The sequence below is a fragment of the Aphis gossypii genome, chromosome 3 (genome assembly GCF_020184175.1).
Source record: "Aphis gossypii isolate Hap1 chromosome 3, ASM2018417v2, whole genome shotgun sequence".
NCBI lineage: Eukaryota > Metazoa > Arthropoda > Insecta > Hemiptera > Aphididae > Aphis > Aphis gossypii.
Genome location: NC_065532.1, coordinates 30,538,033 through 30,555,402, shown reverse-complemented (window position 1 = coordinate 30,555,402; position 17,370 = coordinate 30,538,033). Strand labels below are relative to the sequence as shown.

Sequence of the window (17,370 nt, the reverse complement as noted above, 5' to 3'; positions counted from 1 at the left end):
TATTAAAAGTAGGTAGGTATCTAAAAGCTAAAATAAATTCAATATGATTAGTATGATATTTTTATGAATATTTATTTCAAAAACCCCCCCCGAAATTTTTTTCTGCGTTCGCGCCTGATAATACCCATAAACAACCAAATAGTAAAAAATTGATATATCCAATAATAATACGATTTTAAACTTATTTTTACAATAAATATATTATATGTGTACTGTATAGAATCAGTTTAATAAATAATTATTTAGTATTTAATATAATATATTATATTAGATTAGATAATCAGGTAGATAGAAATAATCTGACCGCAAACGGCACGAAAAAGGTGCCGATACCGAATACATGACGAAGAGAAGAAGAGAAGAATTTTCTTTACTTATATAACTGAAATATGTTTTAAAATTTACTTCGGCGCCACTGGAGGTAACTAAAGAGTAAAGGGCTTTAGATTCTCCCTACAACCACGACCATCACTTGTAAATGTTATATAATAGGTATATGTATTTATATTATAGGTACCTAATTTAAAATAAAATAAATAGTTCATACGTTGCAAAATCCATACATCTTACCAGAGTCCCAGCCTGCAAAGCTATTTTCCGTTTGAATAATCCATAGATTTCAACGTTAAAAAATACATAAGATTACAAAAAATCCGAAATTTTGGGTGCCCGGTAAATTAAAAATATAGGTACCGTATTCTTCTGTGGTATGACCGAATATTGTTGTACAACAAATATTGTGCATAGTGTCATACTGTTAATCACTTAATACGGAGTGCTACACTGTTGAGCTGTCTATGAGTCGCCGCCGCCCGTCAGCCCGTTTTGGAATTTTGAGACTTGCCGACTTGGTCACTACTTGGACACTTAGTGACTGGTGAGTGGTGATTGGGTACTTCGTTAGTAGAAGTTAGGAGTTTAGGACTTGAGAGTTGAGTGTCAGTGAGTTGGATAAGGACCGTCATCGTGTTTACTATTTAGTATTATAATTCCAGAAAAACATCAAATTTTTTAATCATATCCAAACGATTAATTTTAATTAATTCAACTTAGTAAAATGGAATATAACTTAGGTGATAATCCAGTTACTTCACATTCATGGAATGCAAATAGAACTCGTAAGTTTAATTTAATCGACCAGATTATAGTTTGAAATATCTTAGAAAATGTTTTTGATTTTATGATTGAATATTAATATATTATAGAGATAGCAGTAATTCCAAATAGTAATGAAGTGCAAATATACAAATATGAACCAAATTTGAGTGACTGGACATTGTTAGACAATTTAGATCAGCATGGACTTTTAGTAACTGGAATTGATTGGGCACCTAACACTAATCGAATTGTTACATGCTCAGCTGTAAGTTTTCTTATAAATAAACCTTTGTTTTTATTTATTTACAATTATATTGCTGTTTTCACATAATAGGACCGTAATGCATATGTATGGACAATTGATGACAAGGGAAAATGGAAACCAACTCTTGTATTATTAAGAATTAGTAGAGCCGCAACTTGTGTTAAATGGTCGCCAAACGGTAATTTTATAATAATATTAAATTTATATGTGGAATATCAATATTGAACAACATTAATAATTGATTCTTAAATTCTATCGCAATTTGTAAGTTAAATAAATTACTCAGGTTTTTTAACATCATCTCTTATATTTATCCAGTTTATTATAACATTAAAAATGTACTTAACTTTTGAGAATAATAATAATTTTAACTTATTTTGCTGCTTACTTATAAAAATGTATTAATTATAAAATGCCTTTATTAAAATGGTATATTTAAATAATTAAACATTACAAAATATGCTACTTCTGTTTTTTTAATTCAGGATTTTTAAATTTATTTCTAGAGAAAAAATTTGCCGTTGGTTCAGGTGCTCAATTAATATCTGTGTGCTATTTTGAAGTTGAAAATGATTGGTGGGTGTCAAAACATATAAAAAAACCAATTCGATCTACAGTAACAGCATTAGATTGGCATCCAAACAATATGGTATTAGCTACTGGTACTGCCGATTTTCGAGTAAGACTGTTTAATGTTCATATGAAAGAAGTTGATCAATGTCAAAAAGTAAAAACCGAATGGGATACTGATGATACTTCTGTGCCAAATTTAGTAGCTGAATTTACCAATTCATCTAGAGGAGGTAAATTTATACATTTTACCCAAATATAGTTACTATTTATTAAAAATATTTTTATTAATATAATATTAGAGTCGAGATTTGTATGTAAATATCTTATTTTTACTAAAACATGATAAATTTGTTTCACATGATTTGCAATAAACTAAGACATTTTTTTTTTTTTTATATTTTGTAAATTTTGATAACAATCTCTATATGTTCTTGTTAAAGTTGTAAGTGTATAAAGGTATATAAAATTATCAGTTATATATCAATAACTTGACTTAAGTATCTTATTTGTTTCTATTGGATAATCATACCTTAATGATCTTAGATTATTACTTTATGTTCAATTATTAATTGACAAAATATATTTACAAATTTATAACAGGGTCAATATTTGCGTTCACGAGGTTGTGATAATATCTTTACTTTATAAATTAAAGACCAAAACTACATATTTTGGCCATTTTAATTATATTTTTGTTGTTTTTTTATTACATATAAATCCTAGTTCTAAATATAATTGCTATTATATTTTAGTAGTCCATACAAAATTGTTGAATAATTAAATTATTCTAGAATAATTGTCTTTAACTAATGTTCTTAATATATTTACTTCATATTATTTCTTCTAAGTTATATTTATATACAATTTATCAATTATTAAAACTCATTAACTTTGTATAAATATTGCTGATTTTCTTTTTACTTAATTAATTATATTTTTAGGTGGATGGATACATGGACTAGCATTCAATAAAACTGGTAACCGATTATGTTGGGTTGCTCACGATTCATCTATTACTGTTGCTGATGTATCTAAAGGAAGCATAGTTGTAAATAAATTAAAAACAAATGAGTTACCTTTCATAAGCTGTATTTGGGTTTCTGATCGAGCATTAGTTGCTGCAGTAAGTTCATTATAATTAAAATACTCTTCGTGGATAAATTGCTAAATTAAGAAAGTAATAATCAAATTAATTTAATGCAGATCATTATGATCAATGTTTTAAATTGTAGGCATTAGGTACTTACAGTTTTAATTTTAAAAACTGTAGTTTAAATTAATATGTTATTTTAAATAGGGTCATGGATGTTGTCCAATGTTGTATTGCATTGACTCCAATAACAAAGTGCAATTCGTTTCTAAAATTGACAGCTCTCAGAAAAAAGAAGCTGCTGGTTTAAGGTAATTTTAAATAAGAAATCTTAAGGATTTAAAAAATATTTATTACATTTTGTTTTAGGTTTTTAATTTAAAAAAATAAAATTATTCATAAAATATGTTCTAGTGCAATGAAAAAATTTCAAAGCTTGGATCGACAAGCACGCATCAACAGTGACTATGAACTTGATACTAAACATCAAAATACATTAACATGTTTACGTGTTCATAGCGAGTCAAATAATACCGTTACAAAGTTCACTAGTAGTGGTTTGGATGGGAAAATAATATTATGGGAACTCAACGTAAGTAACACATGATTTTTGTCTCTAAGATATAAACAATTTCATTTATATTTATAGTGTATAATTTAATAAATATTATAATAACATGTTTTATTTTTTTCATTTTAGAGTTTAGATAAATTACTCCAAGGTCTAAAAATTTAACCTCAATGGAACTACAATTATATGTACATAATTCTATTTGATTACAATAATTACTTATACTGTTACTAATTATTTGTTATTTTATTAAATTATACTTTTTTACATTATTTATTATAATTTTATTATTAAAAATATTTTGATAAATACATAGTAACATCAATATATGTTAAAATATTTATTTTGTCTATATTGTATGCCTGTTTATATGTGGCTTATATAAATAAGAACAAGATAAATAAACATAACAATAGAATTTATTGCATTTATATTTTTTTTTTTTTTTGTCTTACTCATACTGTTATTTACTAAATATTTAACAAAACATTAAATTAGAAAACCATTGGTCACATGACTAACATGTTTATTTTCAACAAATTATGTTCCACAAGTTTTTGTGTAACAGATCAATATAAAAATGAACTACCTACAATATATTTGTTTTTAATATTGATATACTAATTTTTGTTGAAGATTGTAATTATCTTACCAAGTTATTTCAAACTATAAATCAGTGGTTCCCAAACTTTTTCCCATCCTGACACATTATTATTAGCTATTTTGAGTCACGGCACACTATAGAAAAATATTATCTATTTATCGAATATTACGTGTATAATGATGCCGGGTAAGTTCAAGTTGTCTTGGCACACTCTTTGGGAAACACTGCTATAAATCAATACATGTGTAGTTAAATGGTAATTATTTTTATATAATTATAAAACTATGATTTTATAATTATAAGCAAAAATATAAAATCATAGCAGTACAAGTTACAAATGTTTAAAATTTATGAACATAGGAGGCAAAAAATATTTAACATCAGTGGTAGGACACAGTCTCTTGGCAAATCATAACAACTAAGATTTGTAGTAATGATTATTGATATTCTAGTTAAATCTAATAAACTATAGGTAGCAGAGACCTTGATGAATATTGCAGGTAGTGCCTACAGTATTTTTGGCCTTCTCTTAACGAGAAATAAATAAATTCACCCAATCAACATAATTTATAAGACGTATATTCTTCATGGTGCTGAAAAAATTAGGGCTTAAAAAATAAAATAAAAGAGTAGTAGTAAAATACTTTTACATTAACAAACTTTATTTAAACATTAATAAGTAGTAGCATTGAGTACAGTAATAAAGTTAATACATAATAAACTCAATGATGGTAGTTATATATATTATAAATATAAAACGAATATATTATAATATCTAAACAAATTATTCTGTTAGTTTAAATTATTACAATACATTTTAAGCTTTTGACGGTATTCAACTGAATATGTTTATGAACGATACTACATATTAATACATACAATAATAAAAATTAATTAATTATAGTTAAGGAATACATGCATAAAATATTATTTTTAATTCATATCTTTCTAGAAATAATTCAGATGTAAAATTAAAATGGTACACTTTAGGAAACAAATAATTAAGTAACGTGAGGATGGATTTAACAATAGATTTTTGGTATAAGAATTTTTAACTAGGAAATATTGTTCTGTTGACAAAACTAGATTAGATTTATATAAACCCTTATGGAGTTATCAAGTTATGAATAATAAATTATTAATAGAAATAATTTAAATTGAATATAGACTAGCATAACTAATTTATAGCTTGTAGAAATTGCAGGTTATATTCTAACAAGTTTATGTAAAATGTAATCTAGTATAGAAACATTTATAAGTACAAGGATACATTTTCACATCGAAATAGTTTGTAGTAATCTTTAAAACTAAAATTAAAGTATTTAAAAAAACCGAGAACTTTTTTTAATAATTTTGAACAGTCTTGGTAAATGGTAATTATGTTAAGGACAAACAAAAAAATAATTTACATTTAAAATACAATATCCATTTCCTTTAAACGTTAATAACAACACATAAAAAATGAAAAGTAATTGTTTTGTTTAAATTACGTAGGAACAATTCTAACTGGTAAATGAAAAAATTATATGCTTAATTAACTGCAATACACAGTATCACTGACTAAAAGAAAGTAAGTAAAATTATAAAAATACTGTAAGTTTATCATACATTTTAGATAAACTTCTTACATTTTTAGTAGTAAAATTGAAAAGTAATTGGTATTTTATTTCTACTTAAATAATTTATTTATTGCTATACTTTTCTTTTATCAAACATTATTCCCATTGTTTCAAAAATTTTAAATGAAAATCTTTGAAACTGTCCAACATATTTTTCAACTTATCAGGCTGAGGTAAGATAGTAGTTCTGAAAAAAAAAAATAAAAGTGTTTAGTTAATAAATCTAGAGGTTCTAAGAAATTAAGAAATACTTTATTAATCTTGGAACTAATAGTATTAATCAATATTCATTATAGTTAAAACATGTATTTATATAATTTTTTTTATATTATATTTTCCATATTTTGCATGTGTTAGCTTTGATTGTTTTTTTTTTTATACTCTGAAGTTATAAAATAGTTTTTTTAGTCAATCACAATGAAAAGAGATACTATTTTAATTAAAGTTTATCAAAAAATATGTATATATTATATAATAATGATAGGTTTATTTTATGTTAAATAAGTATGATTTTCAAAAAATTAGTGTATATTCTTTACTCTATGGTTTAGCGAAACAAAAATCTCATCTATTTTTAATATTACTTAAATAACTAAAACTAAACTTAAGATATATATTAGACATTAAAAACATCACCTTTTAATTGCGATCCTTAATACATTAATATTTTATTTTTATTAATTGAGACAAAAACAAGCAATTATATTTACCTAAAATGATAAGTTCCTTCAACTTGTCCAAATCCAGATCCAGGTACAATACAAATACCAGTATTTTCCAAAAGTTGAAACGCATAAAATGCATTAGGTTCAATTCCTTGATTTTTTGCTTCTTTGATTGCTCTTTCAGGTAACTTAAACTATAAATGAAAATAATATTTGTACTATTAGTTAAATATACTTATACTTGTTAAATAAACATAAAAAAATTAAATTAACATACTTGTGGAAAAGCATACATTGCACCTTGAACTGGATTGCAAGACATTCCAGGAATACTGTTAAATGTATCGGCCACCAATTTAGCTCTTTCCTTTAACGATTTTAGTACACTATTTTTTTCATTTTGAAAACTTTCATATGATGGTTCACCTGGTTGTGGAGGATTTACAACACAGTCCATCACAGTCTAATTGAACAATAAAAAATTGATTAAAGTAGGTAATGAACTTAAAATACATTTTTCAATAATCTATTACTTGGCCAAGAACTGTAGGACATAACATAGCTGACACAGATTTGAGTAACATTGCTTTAACCTCTGGATCCAAATTAATCACTTCTGTATAACCACCTCTTAAACCACATTCTCCCATATAACCTAACATAATTTGTATATTTTATAAGATTAATTGTCTTCATTACTATAGTAGTATTTAATTACCTTTAGAACAAGACATAAATGACGCCAATTCCATTTCACTATAAGGAGATCCTAATTCAGTCAATACTTTCTTAAATGAATAAAATTTACTTCCTTCGGCATACACATTATCTTGATATACCTAGGTATTTAAAAAAAAAATGAGTTAATAAAATAAAAATAATATTAAAAAATTAAATAGCTATATTTTATTCATAGAAATGTATAAAAAATATATTACCTCATCAGCAAGTAAGAACAAATTTTCTTTGTATGCAAATTTAATAACATCCACCACATTTTCTCTGGTTAATACTTGGCCTACACAATTCAATATTCAAACATGTTAACTATGAAATTTATATTTACAATATTTTAAATAAAAAATATATATATAAATATATAATACAACTACACAAATTAAACAGTGGTAGCATAACATTGATTTTATTTCAAGTCTGAAGAATTTAAAATAATTTAAACATTAATATTATAGTTATTTTTTAAACTTAATTATACTCCTTGAAACTATACAAATATTATAATGCTGTCTACTTTTCTAGCATTTTGCATAAATTAACATCCTATAATCCTACCCATCTAGGTATTCTAAGAGACAAATACTCAACAATTCACTACTACAATTATTGCTAACTACATAGATTTAAAATTTAGAATGGTAATTCAAGATAAATGTACCCACATGATTAATTAATAATATTAATTAAATTTAAACATTATGAATAAATATAAATAAGCTTAGAGTTTAACACAATTTAAATTAAAATCATTATTAAGTAATAAGTAATAACAAACCAGTTGGATTGCCAGGATTAATAACCACAATAGCTCTAGGGTTACAATGTTTTCGTGCTTCAGTTATCGAACGTTCTAATTCATTCACATCCAAACCCCAATTTTTATTTTCATCTAAAAAGTATCCAACCTAATAAAAACAACCCATATAAACTTAATAATGATTAAAAAATACTTATTACCTATTACATCTTTTATAGAAATAATTATAAGATTATTATAACTTAAAATCACATAACAGAAGAATTAATTGTTTTTTTGAAGCATTTAAGTATTAACAATTAATTTTCATTTCAGAATTTTAATTTTAAATTACATTATATAGAACTTTAAATGAACTATTATATTAAATTATTAACTATACATATTTGATTTACTATGTATATTTAATTAAAAATAAAAAAAAGTTATGGGGGGGCTTCATAAAAAATTTACAATAATCAATATTTATCGATGAATGATGATATAAATAAACATATTATAGACAATAACAACTATACAAATATGTCTTAGTTATAGATATAAATGTATAATGTATTCAATAAGAGTAAATGGTTAAAATATTTAAGATGGAAAAAATGGTTTTCAAGTTATAAAATTGAAAAAAAATTAGTTACATATTATCAAATTATTTATACTTTATTTAATTTTAAATAATTAGCACAATGTAATAATAATGGGTATTTACATTTTAAATTCTAAGCAAAGCAATAAATTCATTGATTTTACGATGGTGTTTTTTTTTTTTTTATTTGTCAATAATTTTTGGGATAATGAAAATGCTGTAATTTTCAACTTTGAGGGGTCCAAAAGTAAAAAATAATTTTATATCTATATCTAATAATATTATTACAGTTTAACCTCTTTTTAACTTGAAAGTTCTTTGAAAAAGATTTATTAAAATTAAATAATATTTTTTTTACTTTAAAACTAATTTTTAGTAGGTACAAAGTGTATGCAAATAATACATGATATATATGTATAATTAAAAAAAAATAAAAAATAATACATTTAAATTAAATTTTTTTTTTTATTATTTATTGTTTAAGAACTTTTTGATATCCAGCTGAATAACTTTGGTGCTATTTTAACTATTCAAAAGGATCACATTTATTTGATTAAGGACACTTGCTGTATCTTTTAAATAAATATCATAGTAATAAGTAATTACACTAACCTGTTGAACATTAAACTCTGCTAATGTAGCAGAATATAATGGGTATTGTGGAATAGGAATTAAAACTCCAGGTTTTTTTCCATCGACATCAGCAACCAATAATCGTAAAATAGACTAAAACAATCAATGGTTTAATACATCTATAATTAATTACTTTATATTGAATATATGTAAATGTTTTTCTAATAAGAAATAACTAAGTCAATTAAAAAAAAAACCATGTATCCAACATCAGCAATTAATTTAAGAAGGAGAATAGAAAAAAATATAATTTTTATTTGTAAATCAAAATCTGTAAAAATCTATGTAAAATTTTTTGAAATAAATAAATTTATATTTTTTATTTGTTTATTTATTTAGTAAGTATTAAATAATAAATAATAATCAAAAATATAATTTGATTAGTGATGTATATATATATATATATATATACACACACACATTAAGTCAAGAATATTATATAATATTATATATTATATAGTGTAAAATTACAACTTAAAATATTTATAAATAGTTTGTTTGATTATTTTAAAATAATGATTCTTCATACTTATCAAACTCTTTCAAGTTGAAAATAAAAATAAATTAAGTTGAATTCTTAGTTTTTATTAGAGTACTAACATATTGAATTTTATCTAAATTTAAAAATTACTGAATACTTACACATACTTTTTTATCAATAATTTATTGAAAATAATTAACTTAAAATTTAAATAAAAATATAAACTTAATTATTTATTTAAATGTTATAAATATACTATACATTTAAATTGAATACACACTTTTATTCCATCTGATGCACCAGCACACAGAAGAACATTTAAATAATCACAAGGAATACCATCTCGACGTTCAATATATTGAGCAACATGTTTTCTTATTATTTCTATTCCTGGAGAATCAGTATAGGACCCTAAAATAAGAATTATATTATATACACGATAAATAACAATTAATTAACACAATGGTGTACTTAGGGGGTGTTAGGGTTTAACTCCCCCCCCCCATAAGTTAAGTATAAAAATTTCTTTTAAACAAATTCTGCGTATAATACTGAATTAATATATATCATACAAATATAAAGCTATCTAAGCTTTCTTTATATTATATTATTATCAAAGAAAATCCATTTTAACTTATTAATGAGCTCTAACAATTATGAGCAAACAATACATAAAAATTGTATGGTATATTTTTAGCATTCCTTACAAATGTATTATAAAATAAAATTGAAATGTTACTTATATAAATAATAAACTATTAATTCAATATAAAAATATATTTTTTTTTTTAGAATATTTAGTTGAATATATGAGTTAAAATTAATACTTAAAAATATTCAGTACAAAAAAAAAAAAAATAGTTCAATAACTGTTTTATAACCTTGGAAATTTAAAGTATTGTATCTACCTAACGCCTTTATATAGTAATTTATAATAATAATACGAATAATGCTTTATAGCTTAGTAGTAATAATGAATAATATAAAATAATCTAAGATGGTAAACACTTATTTAATTTGACAGCTCAAGGTCTTATATATTAACTTAATCAGTACAAATACAAACTGTAGTACAACATCAATACACTAAAAAAATTGATATAATAGTCAATAGAACACGTGTTTATAGACTCTTATGATTAACTACAAAGATTATAAACATTACGTTACTAATAATTTATAAAATATGATGATAATAAAAGCTATGTTTAATTTCTAAATTTAAAATAATTATTTAAATATTTAAAATTATAATTACCAACACTACCACCACGGCATCCATCCAATATAGTTCTTGCACGTTCTTTAACATCCTCAGGATACCGATCATCATCTAACAATTCTGGTTGAGATACCAAAGCTAAAACCTTAAAAAAATTTGACAGGTTAGGTAATAAAATAAAAATATTTGTTTTGATATAATATGTTATGTGTGCAAGAGATTATAAGAGCTTTAGTGATGTTTCAGTTTTGAGCATTTTACTATTCCACTATATTTGCACTAATCTAAGAAATGTTTACATATCAAAGACATATTTGATGATTTTAAATGTATTTTTCAAAATATCAAGCTCTACTTTTGTTTGGAAGTAGTGATTCCAAAGCTTTAAATAAATTTCTTAAAATTTTGAAAATTATATTTATGGTTAATGAAAATTTAAAATGATTTATTGAATTTTATATTATGAATTTTATTATATTTTTCATAAATTAAACATTAAAAAAAAAATAATAATACATATGTATTAGAAAAAAATAAATTTAGTTTCGAATAAATTAAAACATACATTTTAAAGAATTCAATTTTTTAAACAATACTCCTTAATTTTACTGTTTAAACAGTATCACTTATTTTTTACAAAAAATAAACATATTCTTCATTTATATTTTATACATTACAAAAGAAAATACCTCTAGTGAATTTAAGAGTAAAATAGTACTTAACTAGTAAGTCTAATAAATTATATTTATGTTAATTTTATTTTGAAATTCAAAATGGAAACAGTAGCTTACTTAAATAATAAAATATCTTCAAAACCATAATAGTAAATCAATTAGATAGATCTATTAAATCCACCATTGAATAAGGAAATAATATAACTGTACCTGGCGTATGAATGTTATTGGCTTTTGTCCCATTGCGTGACAATCACCAATATTTGCTTTAAGCACTTCTTTAAAAGGTTTTTCAACACCCTAAAATTGAATAACAAGAACATGAAAAAATATTTATATTAATAAAAAAAAAATACACAAACCTTCTTCAATTCATTTTCAATTTCTGTAGCTCTTATCAATAACGGTCCCCGGACAGCATATTCCATTATCCTTACGTTGGGATTCATATTGTCTAAATTTAATACCTTCTGATTCGACGACATATTTTGGACGGCGGAAAAGTTCTTTGAATTCACAGTCAACCTCAAAAATGGGGAAAATTCTAATTGTGACTTGACATAACGGCATAAATTGTAGTTTTCCGAACATCTAACAAATTTACTTAGTCTTTGCAGCGACATATTTAAATTTTTATTTAATAATACAAACACAATTAGCTTTTAAGTAAGCAAATATAACAATACGGACACCGAGAATGTTTTCTAATTTTGCATTTAATGAAATATCAAAACATTTAACGTATAAGTGAAGGCATAAGACTGATTAGAACAATTAGGCATTCGTTTTGTATTAAGATAAAAACAATTATGCAGTTCGGACGTAATCTATTGACCAACGGCCAAGTGTTATCGAAAAGAAATTGGAGTCAGCACAACAAAAGTACAACTTGATCGACCTGAATACAATTGTATCGCTACATTTTATTTTCCTCTTAAATTTCCCGTAAATATGCCAATAAAAAATCTACATACTATGTATATGTATGTAAATTTACATATGTGTTTATATGAGAAAAAAAAACTATATACATTTATTTGTTTTCTTACCTATATGATACTATACAAAAATATAATATCAGATATACCTACCTATTATAATGGTTTAAGTTTTAAAATTTATAAGTTAAATCTATGTAGATAAGACGTCCGCGTTACTTTCACTTTTCACTCTTTAAATAATATTATTAATATTATTATTATTATTATTATTATTATTATTTCGGTCGAAAAGTAATAAGTTTACCGAAAACCAGTATAGCCTAAACGGTGACACTAAAGTACGGTACCTATTACCTACCTATAATATAATACAGAAATACAGTACTCGTTATTCTTATTATATTATAAATAATGTATAGTATACGACCGAACTCACCATTCACAAAAAATAGGAAGTACGAGACTCGAGAAAGAGAGAGTTATGACCGTTTTGACAGGTGACACGTCTTGACCGAATGATGGTCTGATAAGATATATCGTATCGTAGTCCGAATCAATTGAGATTTTTGTGGTGTAATTTTTCAGGGACTACGCGCCGCGTGTCAGTGGGGAATGCGCGGTTGTCGGAGAAATCATTATAGCCTTGCAAGTCGTTATATATCCATATATTTTATGCCTGTTGACCTATATATCAAATATTGCGCACAGTTGTGTAGTCGCGCAGATACGTGCAGAAATACACGTCGTTATTATGTAGTAGCCGTTCGTGGACTCGGTTTTTTCTATAAATATGGTTTTCTGTATTCCGTGCCATATACGATTACCTACATGATTGTTTTGACTACGATCCGTGACAACACTAAAAAGTAATATAACTAACAGTACACGGGTAATGATAATTAGTAAAAATTACAATATGGTGACGAGTCCGACCATAGTGGAATTGAAATCGAAATAAATGAAACTAAAAAGAATAGGTACAATATCATGGTGTGGTCTGCACGATGATAGTTAATAATGTGTAGTGTATATTTATAAAGGGCAGTTTCGTCTGTTTGTCGTCACCATTCGATGTGGTATTTTGTACTCGTCCGACGCCTACACACATGACATAATTAAACATTTAATATGTTTTTTATTTCATTGCGGCGTTATTGTCAGTGTTATACATATTTTAGACATGCGGTATATTTGTATCCTAATTTTTTTATTATACGTTGTTCTTTTGAATAGGTAGATACATTTAATAGTTATATAATTGCAAATTACGAAAAATCCATGAAATAATCAACGGAAGGTTTATGTTTATACGTGTATTTAATATACATATTTAATCGTGATACAAACTGAAAAAAAACGTACATTGACATACATTTGGATTAAAATTTCAAAACTTTGATATAAGAATAAAGTTTTTATTTAACTACAAAATAGAATATAACATATAACAACATTTTTATAACATATAAAAATAAGTAATGCCAACGTATTTTTAATGTTTTTATAAAAATATAAGAACAACTTATGTGGGATCTTATATTACATTTTTAAGAATTTAAACAAATGAATAATCTTTTGTCTACATTTAATGAAAAAAAAAATTCTAATACCTATAAATAGCTTAAAAAGAGTTAAAAATTATTATTATATAATGTAACTAAATAAAATAAACATTTGGTTAAATGTCAAGTATCTATTGTTTTTTTTTTAAATATAATAAAATGTCAATAATTGATGAGGATAAATAGGTTATTATTTTTTGAATTAATGTCAAAAAAAAAATTCAAACTTCAAATGCTCATAAAAATGATTTAGCTTTTCGATAACATTTTTTTTATACATAATATATAGTCTGAAAAACGTAAAAATTCTTTTATTCAATTTTTAAATCTTGGTTTACAAACATAAAAAATTATGAATTTAATATTCGAACTATAAAATTATTTATTTATTTTCCAGATTTTTATGAATTTTGTCAACATTTTACCTTTAAATGCTTATAACAAAAATATTATAACTATAGATTTTCAATATTTTTTAATTGAGAAATTAACAACTTACGAAGAACTTAGTATTTATAAATTTTCAAGTATTTTTACCTCGAGAATAATTTTCAACTAACATTTATAAAAACTAAAAAAACATTGAAATATCTAATGCCCGTAAATAAGCTTAAAAATAATAAAAATATTTTGAAAATTGTATCATAAATAGAAAATTATAACAAAGATTTGGTAAAAATGTCAATTATTTGTTATTAATTTAGAATAAAAAAAAAAAAATCGATTTAGTCGAAATTAATGATTCCTATAGATAATAATAAAAAAATAATTACTGAGAATTTTTAATTTTGACCTCTTTAAAATACAAAATTTCTATCAGACACTACCCTTATTTATGAAAATCGAAGCATTTTTACCGTCTCGAAAAGCGCGCACACAAAAAAAGTAAGTAACACATTATTGTAAAATTGATACCTACATTCATTGCTCCACTCAGAATTTAAAAATCGTTACACTTTAACAAAATTATTTAAACTAACTGGTAATACATACAAAGGTTTACTGAGAAACAAAAATAAAAACATATGCATAATAATAATAATAATAATAACAACCTTTTTTGGAGATCCACTTAATATATTATTACGTGTTATTATGTCATAAAAAATTATAACTTATACCTATCTATATCTAAATCTCGCATAAGCACGCTGATGCAGACTACAGAGATGACGCCAGTACGCCACAAGCCCACAAATATCCCCAAACATATCGGTACTTTATTTGAACTAATGGATGTTTAAAGTTAACTAGCTATATAATCAACATACTGTGAAACCCGTATTAATTAATACACTATTCTGTGTTTTCTGATTTTTTTAACACAAACCATCTAATTGTTTAATTATAGAACGGAAAAATAATGGTACTGCATGTGGAATGTATAGTCTGTATATACCTATATTATTTTTAATGATGGTATTTGTATTTTACATACGGTTTCGGGATATGTTTACTTCAGTGGTCTAATTGATTATAGCCAGTGTAAGAAATTCCATCACGATTCACTCGCTCATAAAATACAATAATTTGTTGAACAATATGATGTAATTACCAATATGGTCATACAAGATTAGGTATAGCCTATTTTTACTTAAATTGTAAAAAGATTTTAATATTCATTCTAGTGTGTATATTAATAATATTTATAATTAATTGTTGTAGTAATTAACTATTAACTTATTTAATAATAATTTAACTATAAAATATAAATAGAAAAAATTGAAATTTATAATTATATGCTATTACATAAAATATTTATGATTTATTGATAAAACAATATCGAACGTCTATTATTTATCAACTACTATTCTTGTAAGTACATATAGTTATAATTTAATCAATACATATTGTGATTGTATTGTTTTATAACACTACCTACAGTTTACAATCAAAATATCTTCAAACAAAGTCAACCGTTATAATTTATAATCGATCAAAAAACCTCAGAAAAAATATTTTGTATGGAATCGTGATTAAGTATTAACCATTTTGAACAGACCAAGAATTATGTACATAGAGGAATATTCGGACTTCGGAGTATTCCTATTATATAATTAATATAAATAATTTATTACATTCTGTGATTTAACTGGCTCAGTTGATCTGATAAAAATATTATGAGTTAAACTATAGAACAAAGTTAAACAAAAAAGAAAATAATACAACGATCAAGGATCACAATGAAACTTATTTACAGCTGTTGATCAAAGTAAGTATATGATGACTAGATGACCATGAGATATCTAAAAATCTAGACTTTTAAAAGGGTCATTATTAATCTAAACACAATCAATTGCTGATAATCTTAAACTTCAGTATCAGAGTTAATTTATAATTACTAGGTATAACTACAAAAACTACATATTTATTATTCTCATAAATATTTCGATTTATAATTTAATATTTTTTCTCGATTGGAGATATTTTTTATTAGTTAATATAATACGAAATTATTTTTTAAAATTTATATTTATATAGATTAAATAGTATACTAGTATACTTAATTTATGATATTTGACAGTTTATCATTTTGATTTTTATAATTTAATATAGGTACATACCACTATATATTATTATTTTTATGATGTTTTCTGTTTGTCGCACTCTCTCTAGCACTTAACCTCTTCAGCAGTCTTTGTAGTCACAATTTATACTAGTTTGTATAAATGCCTACTAGTAGAGTCGTAGTAGCTATTCGATTTGGCCAATATTAACAAATTATCAGTGTTGGCGTGGTACACTCGCGCGTAACAGTGTCGCGCAGTGAACACTAAAATCACCAAATCTAAAGCACCATATCAATGTGTTATTTTTTGTACTGTTTGCGTAAATATTATATAAGTGGTCATAATAATATAGTAAGCACTGTAACTGTTGCCATATCAAAAATAATTAAATAAGCGGTGAGGGGAAACGTAAACGAGGCTATCGGGGATCAATGGGATTATTGAGCCCTTGAACCAAATTTGTATTATATGTAATCTTTTTAAAAACAGCAATAAAGAAAGGAACATTAAATTATGACCTATAAGTAATCTATGATGATTGGTGTACGGTGAATGAGTGAAGTATAGGTACTTGTTAAAGTGTTGAATTAATTTTATAACACTTTTATAACTACTTCTATATGTTTTATAGTTCTATAAAATATAACTATAGAGGTATAAATGTATAATAGCATTATAAACCACAAACAGAGATTAAGTTCAATAATATTTTCTTGATTTTAACATTTTTGACAATATAATAATAATAATATTATATAACACGTCACTACTAAAAAAAAAATAA

At 24.2% G+C, this 17,370-nt stretch overlaps 2 protein-coding genes across 6 annotated transcripts; one reads left to right on the top strand and one right to left on the bottom strand.

Moving 5' to 3' along the window:
- Window positions 1-804: 804 nt before the first annotated feature.
- On the top strand, window positions 805-4,024 carry LOC114122362 (actin-related protein 2/3 complex subunit 1A). Its single transcript, XM_027985002.2, has 8 exons — window positions 805-1,118; window positions 1,206-1,363; window positions 1,433-1,541; window positions 1,870-2,166; window positions 2,878-3,059; window positions 3,234-3,337; window positions 3,441-3,618; window positions 3,727-4,024. The coding sequence occupies exons 1-8, from the start codon at window positions 1,058-1,060 to the stop codon at window positions 3,760-3,762; spliced, it is 1,125 nt and encodes a 374-aa protein (XP_027840803.1). The 5' UTR covers window positions 805-1,057; the 3' UTR covers window positions 3,763-4,024.
- An 818-nt stretch (window positions 4,025-4,842) lies between these two features.
- LOC114122348 (alanine aminotransferase 2-like) lies at window positions 4,843-16,840 on the bottom strand. Of its 5 annotated transcripts, none has more exons than XM_027984978.2 (13): window positions 16,641-16,840; window positions 11,936-12,164; window positions 11,784-11,873; window positions 10,936-11,044; window positions 9,958-10,088; window positions 9,176-9,289; window positions 7,999-8,128; window positions 7,424-7,503; window positions 7,204-7,324; window positions 7,019-7,140; window positions 6,763-6,948; window positions 6,531-6,679; window positions 4,843-6,007 (listed from the first exon to the last, which is right to left on the bottom strand). In XM_027984978.2, the coding sequence occupies exons 2-13, from the start codon at window positions 12,056-12,058 to the stop codon at window positions 5,917-5,919; spliced, it is 1,446 nt and encodes a 481-aa protein (XP_027840779.1). In that variant the 5' UTR covers window positions 12,059-12,164; window positions 16,641-16,840; the 3' UTR covers window positions 4,843-5,916. The 5 variants fall into 5 exon arrangements, with proteins under 5 accessions (XP_027840779.1, XP_027840781.1, XP_027840782.1 ...); XM_027984980.2 differs by having other exon boundaries at window positions 11,936-12,098; XM_027984981.2 differs by lacking the exon at window positions 16,641-16,840 and adding an exon at window positions 12,951-13,789 and having other exon boundaries at window positions 11,936-12,098.
- Window positions 16,841-17,370: the final 530 nt, after the last annotated feature.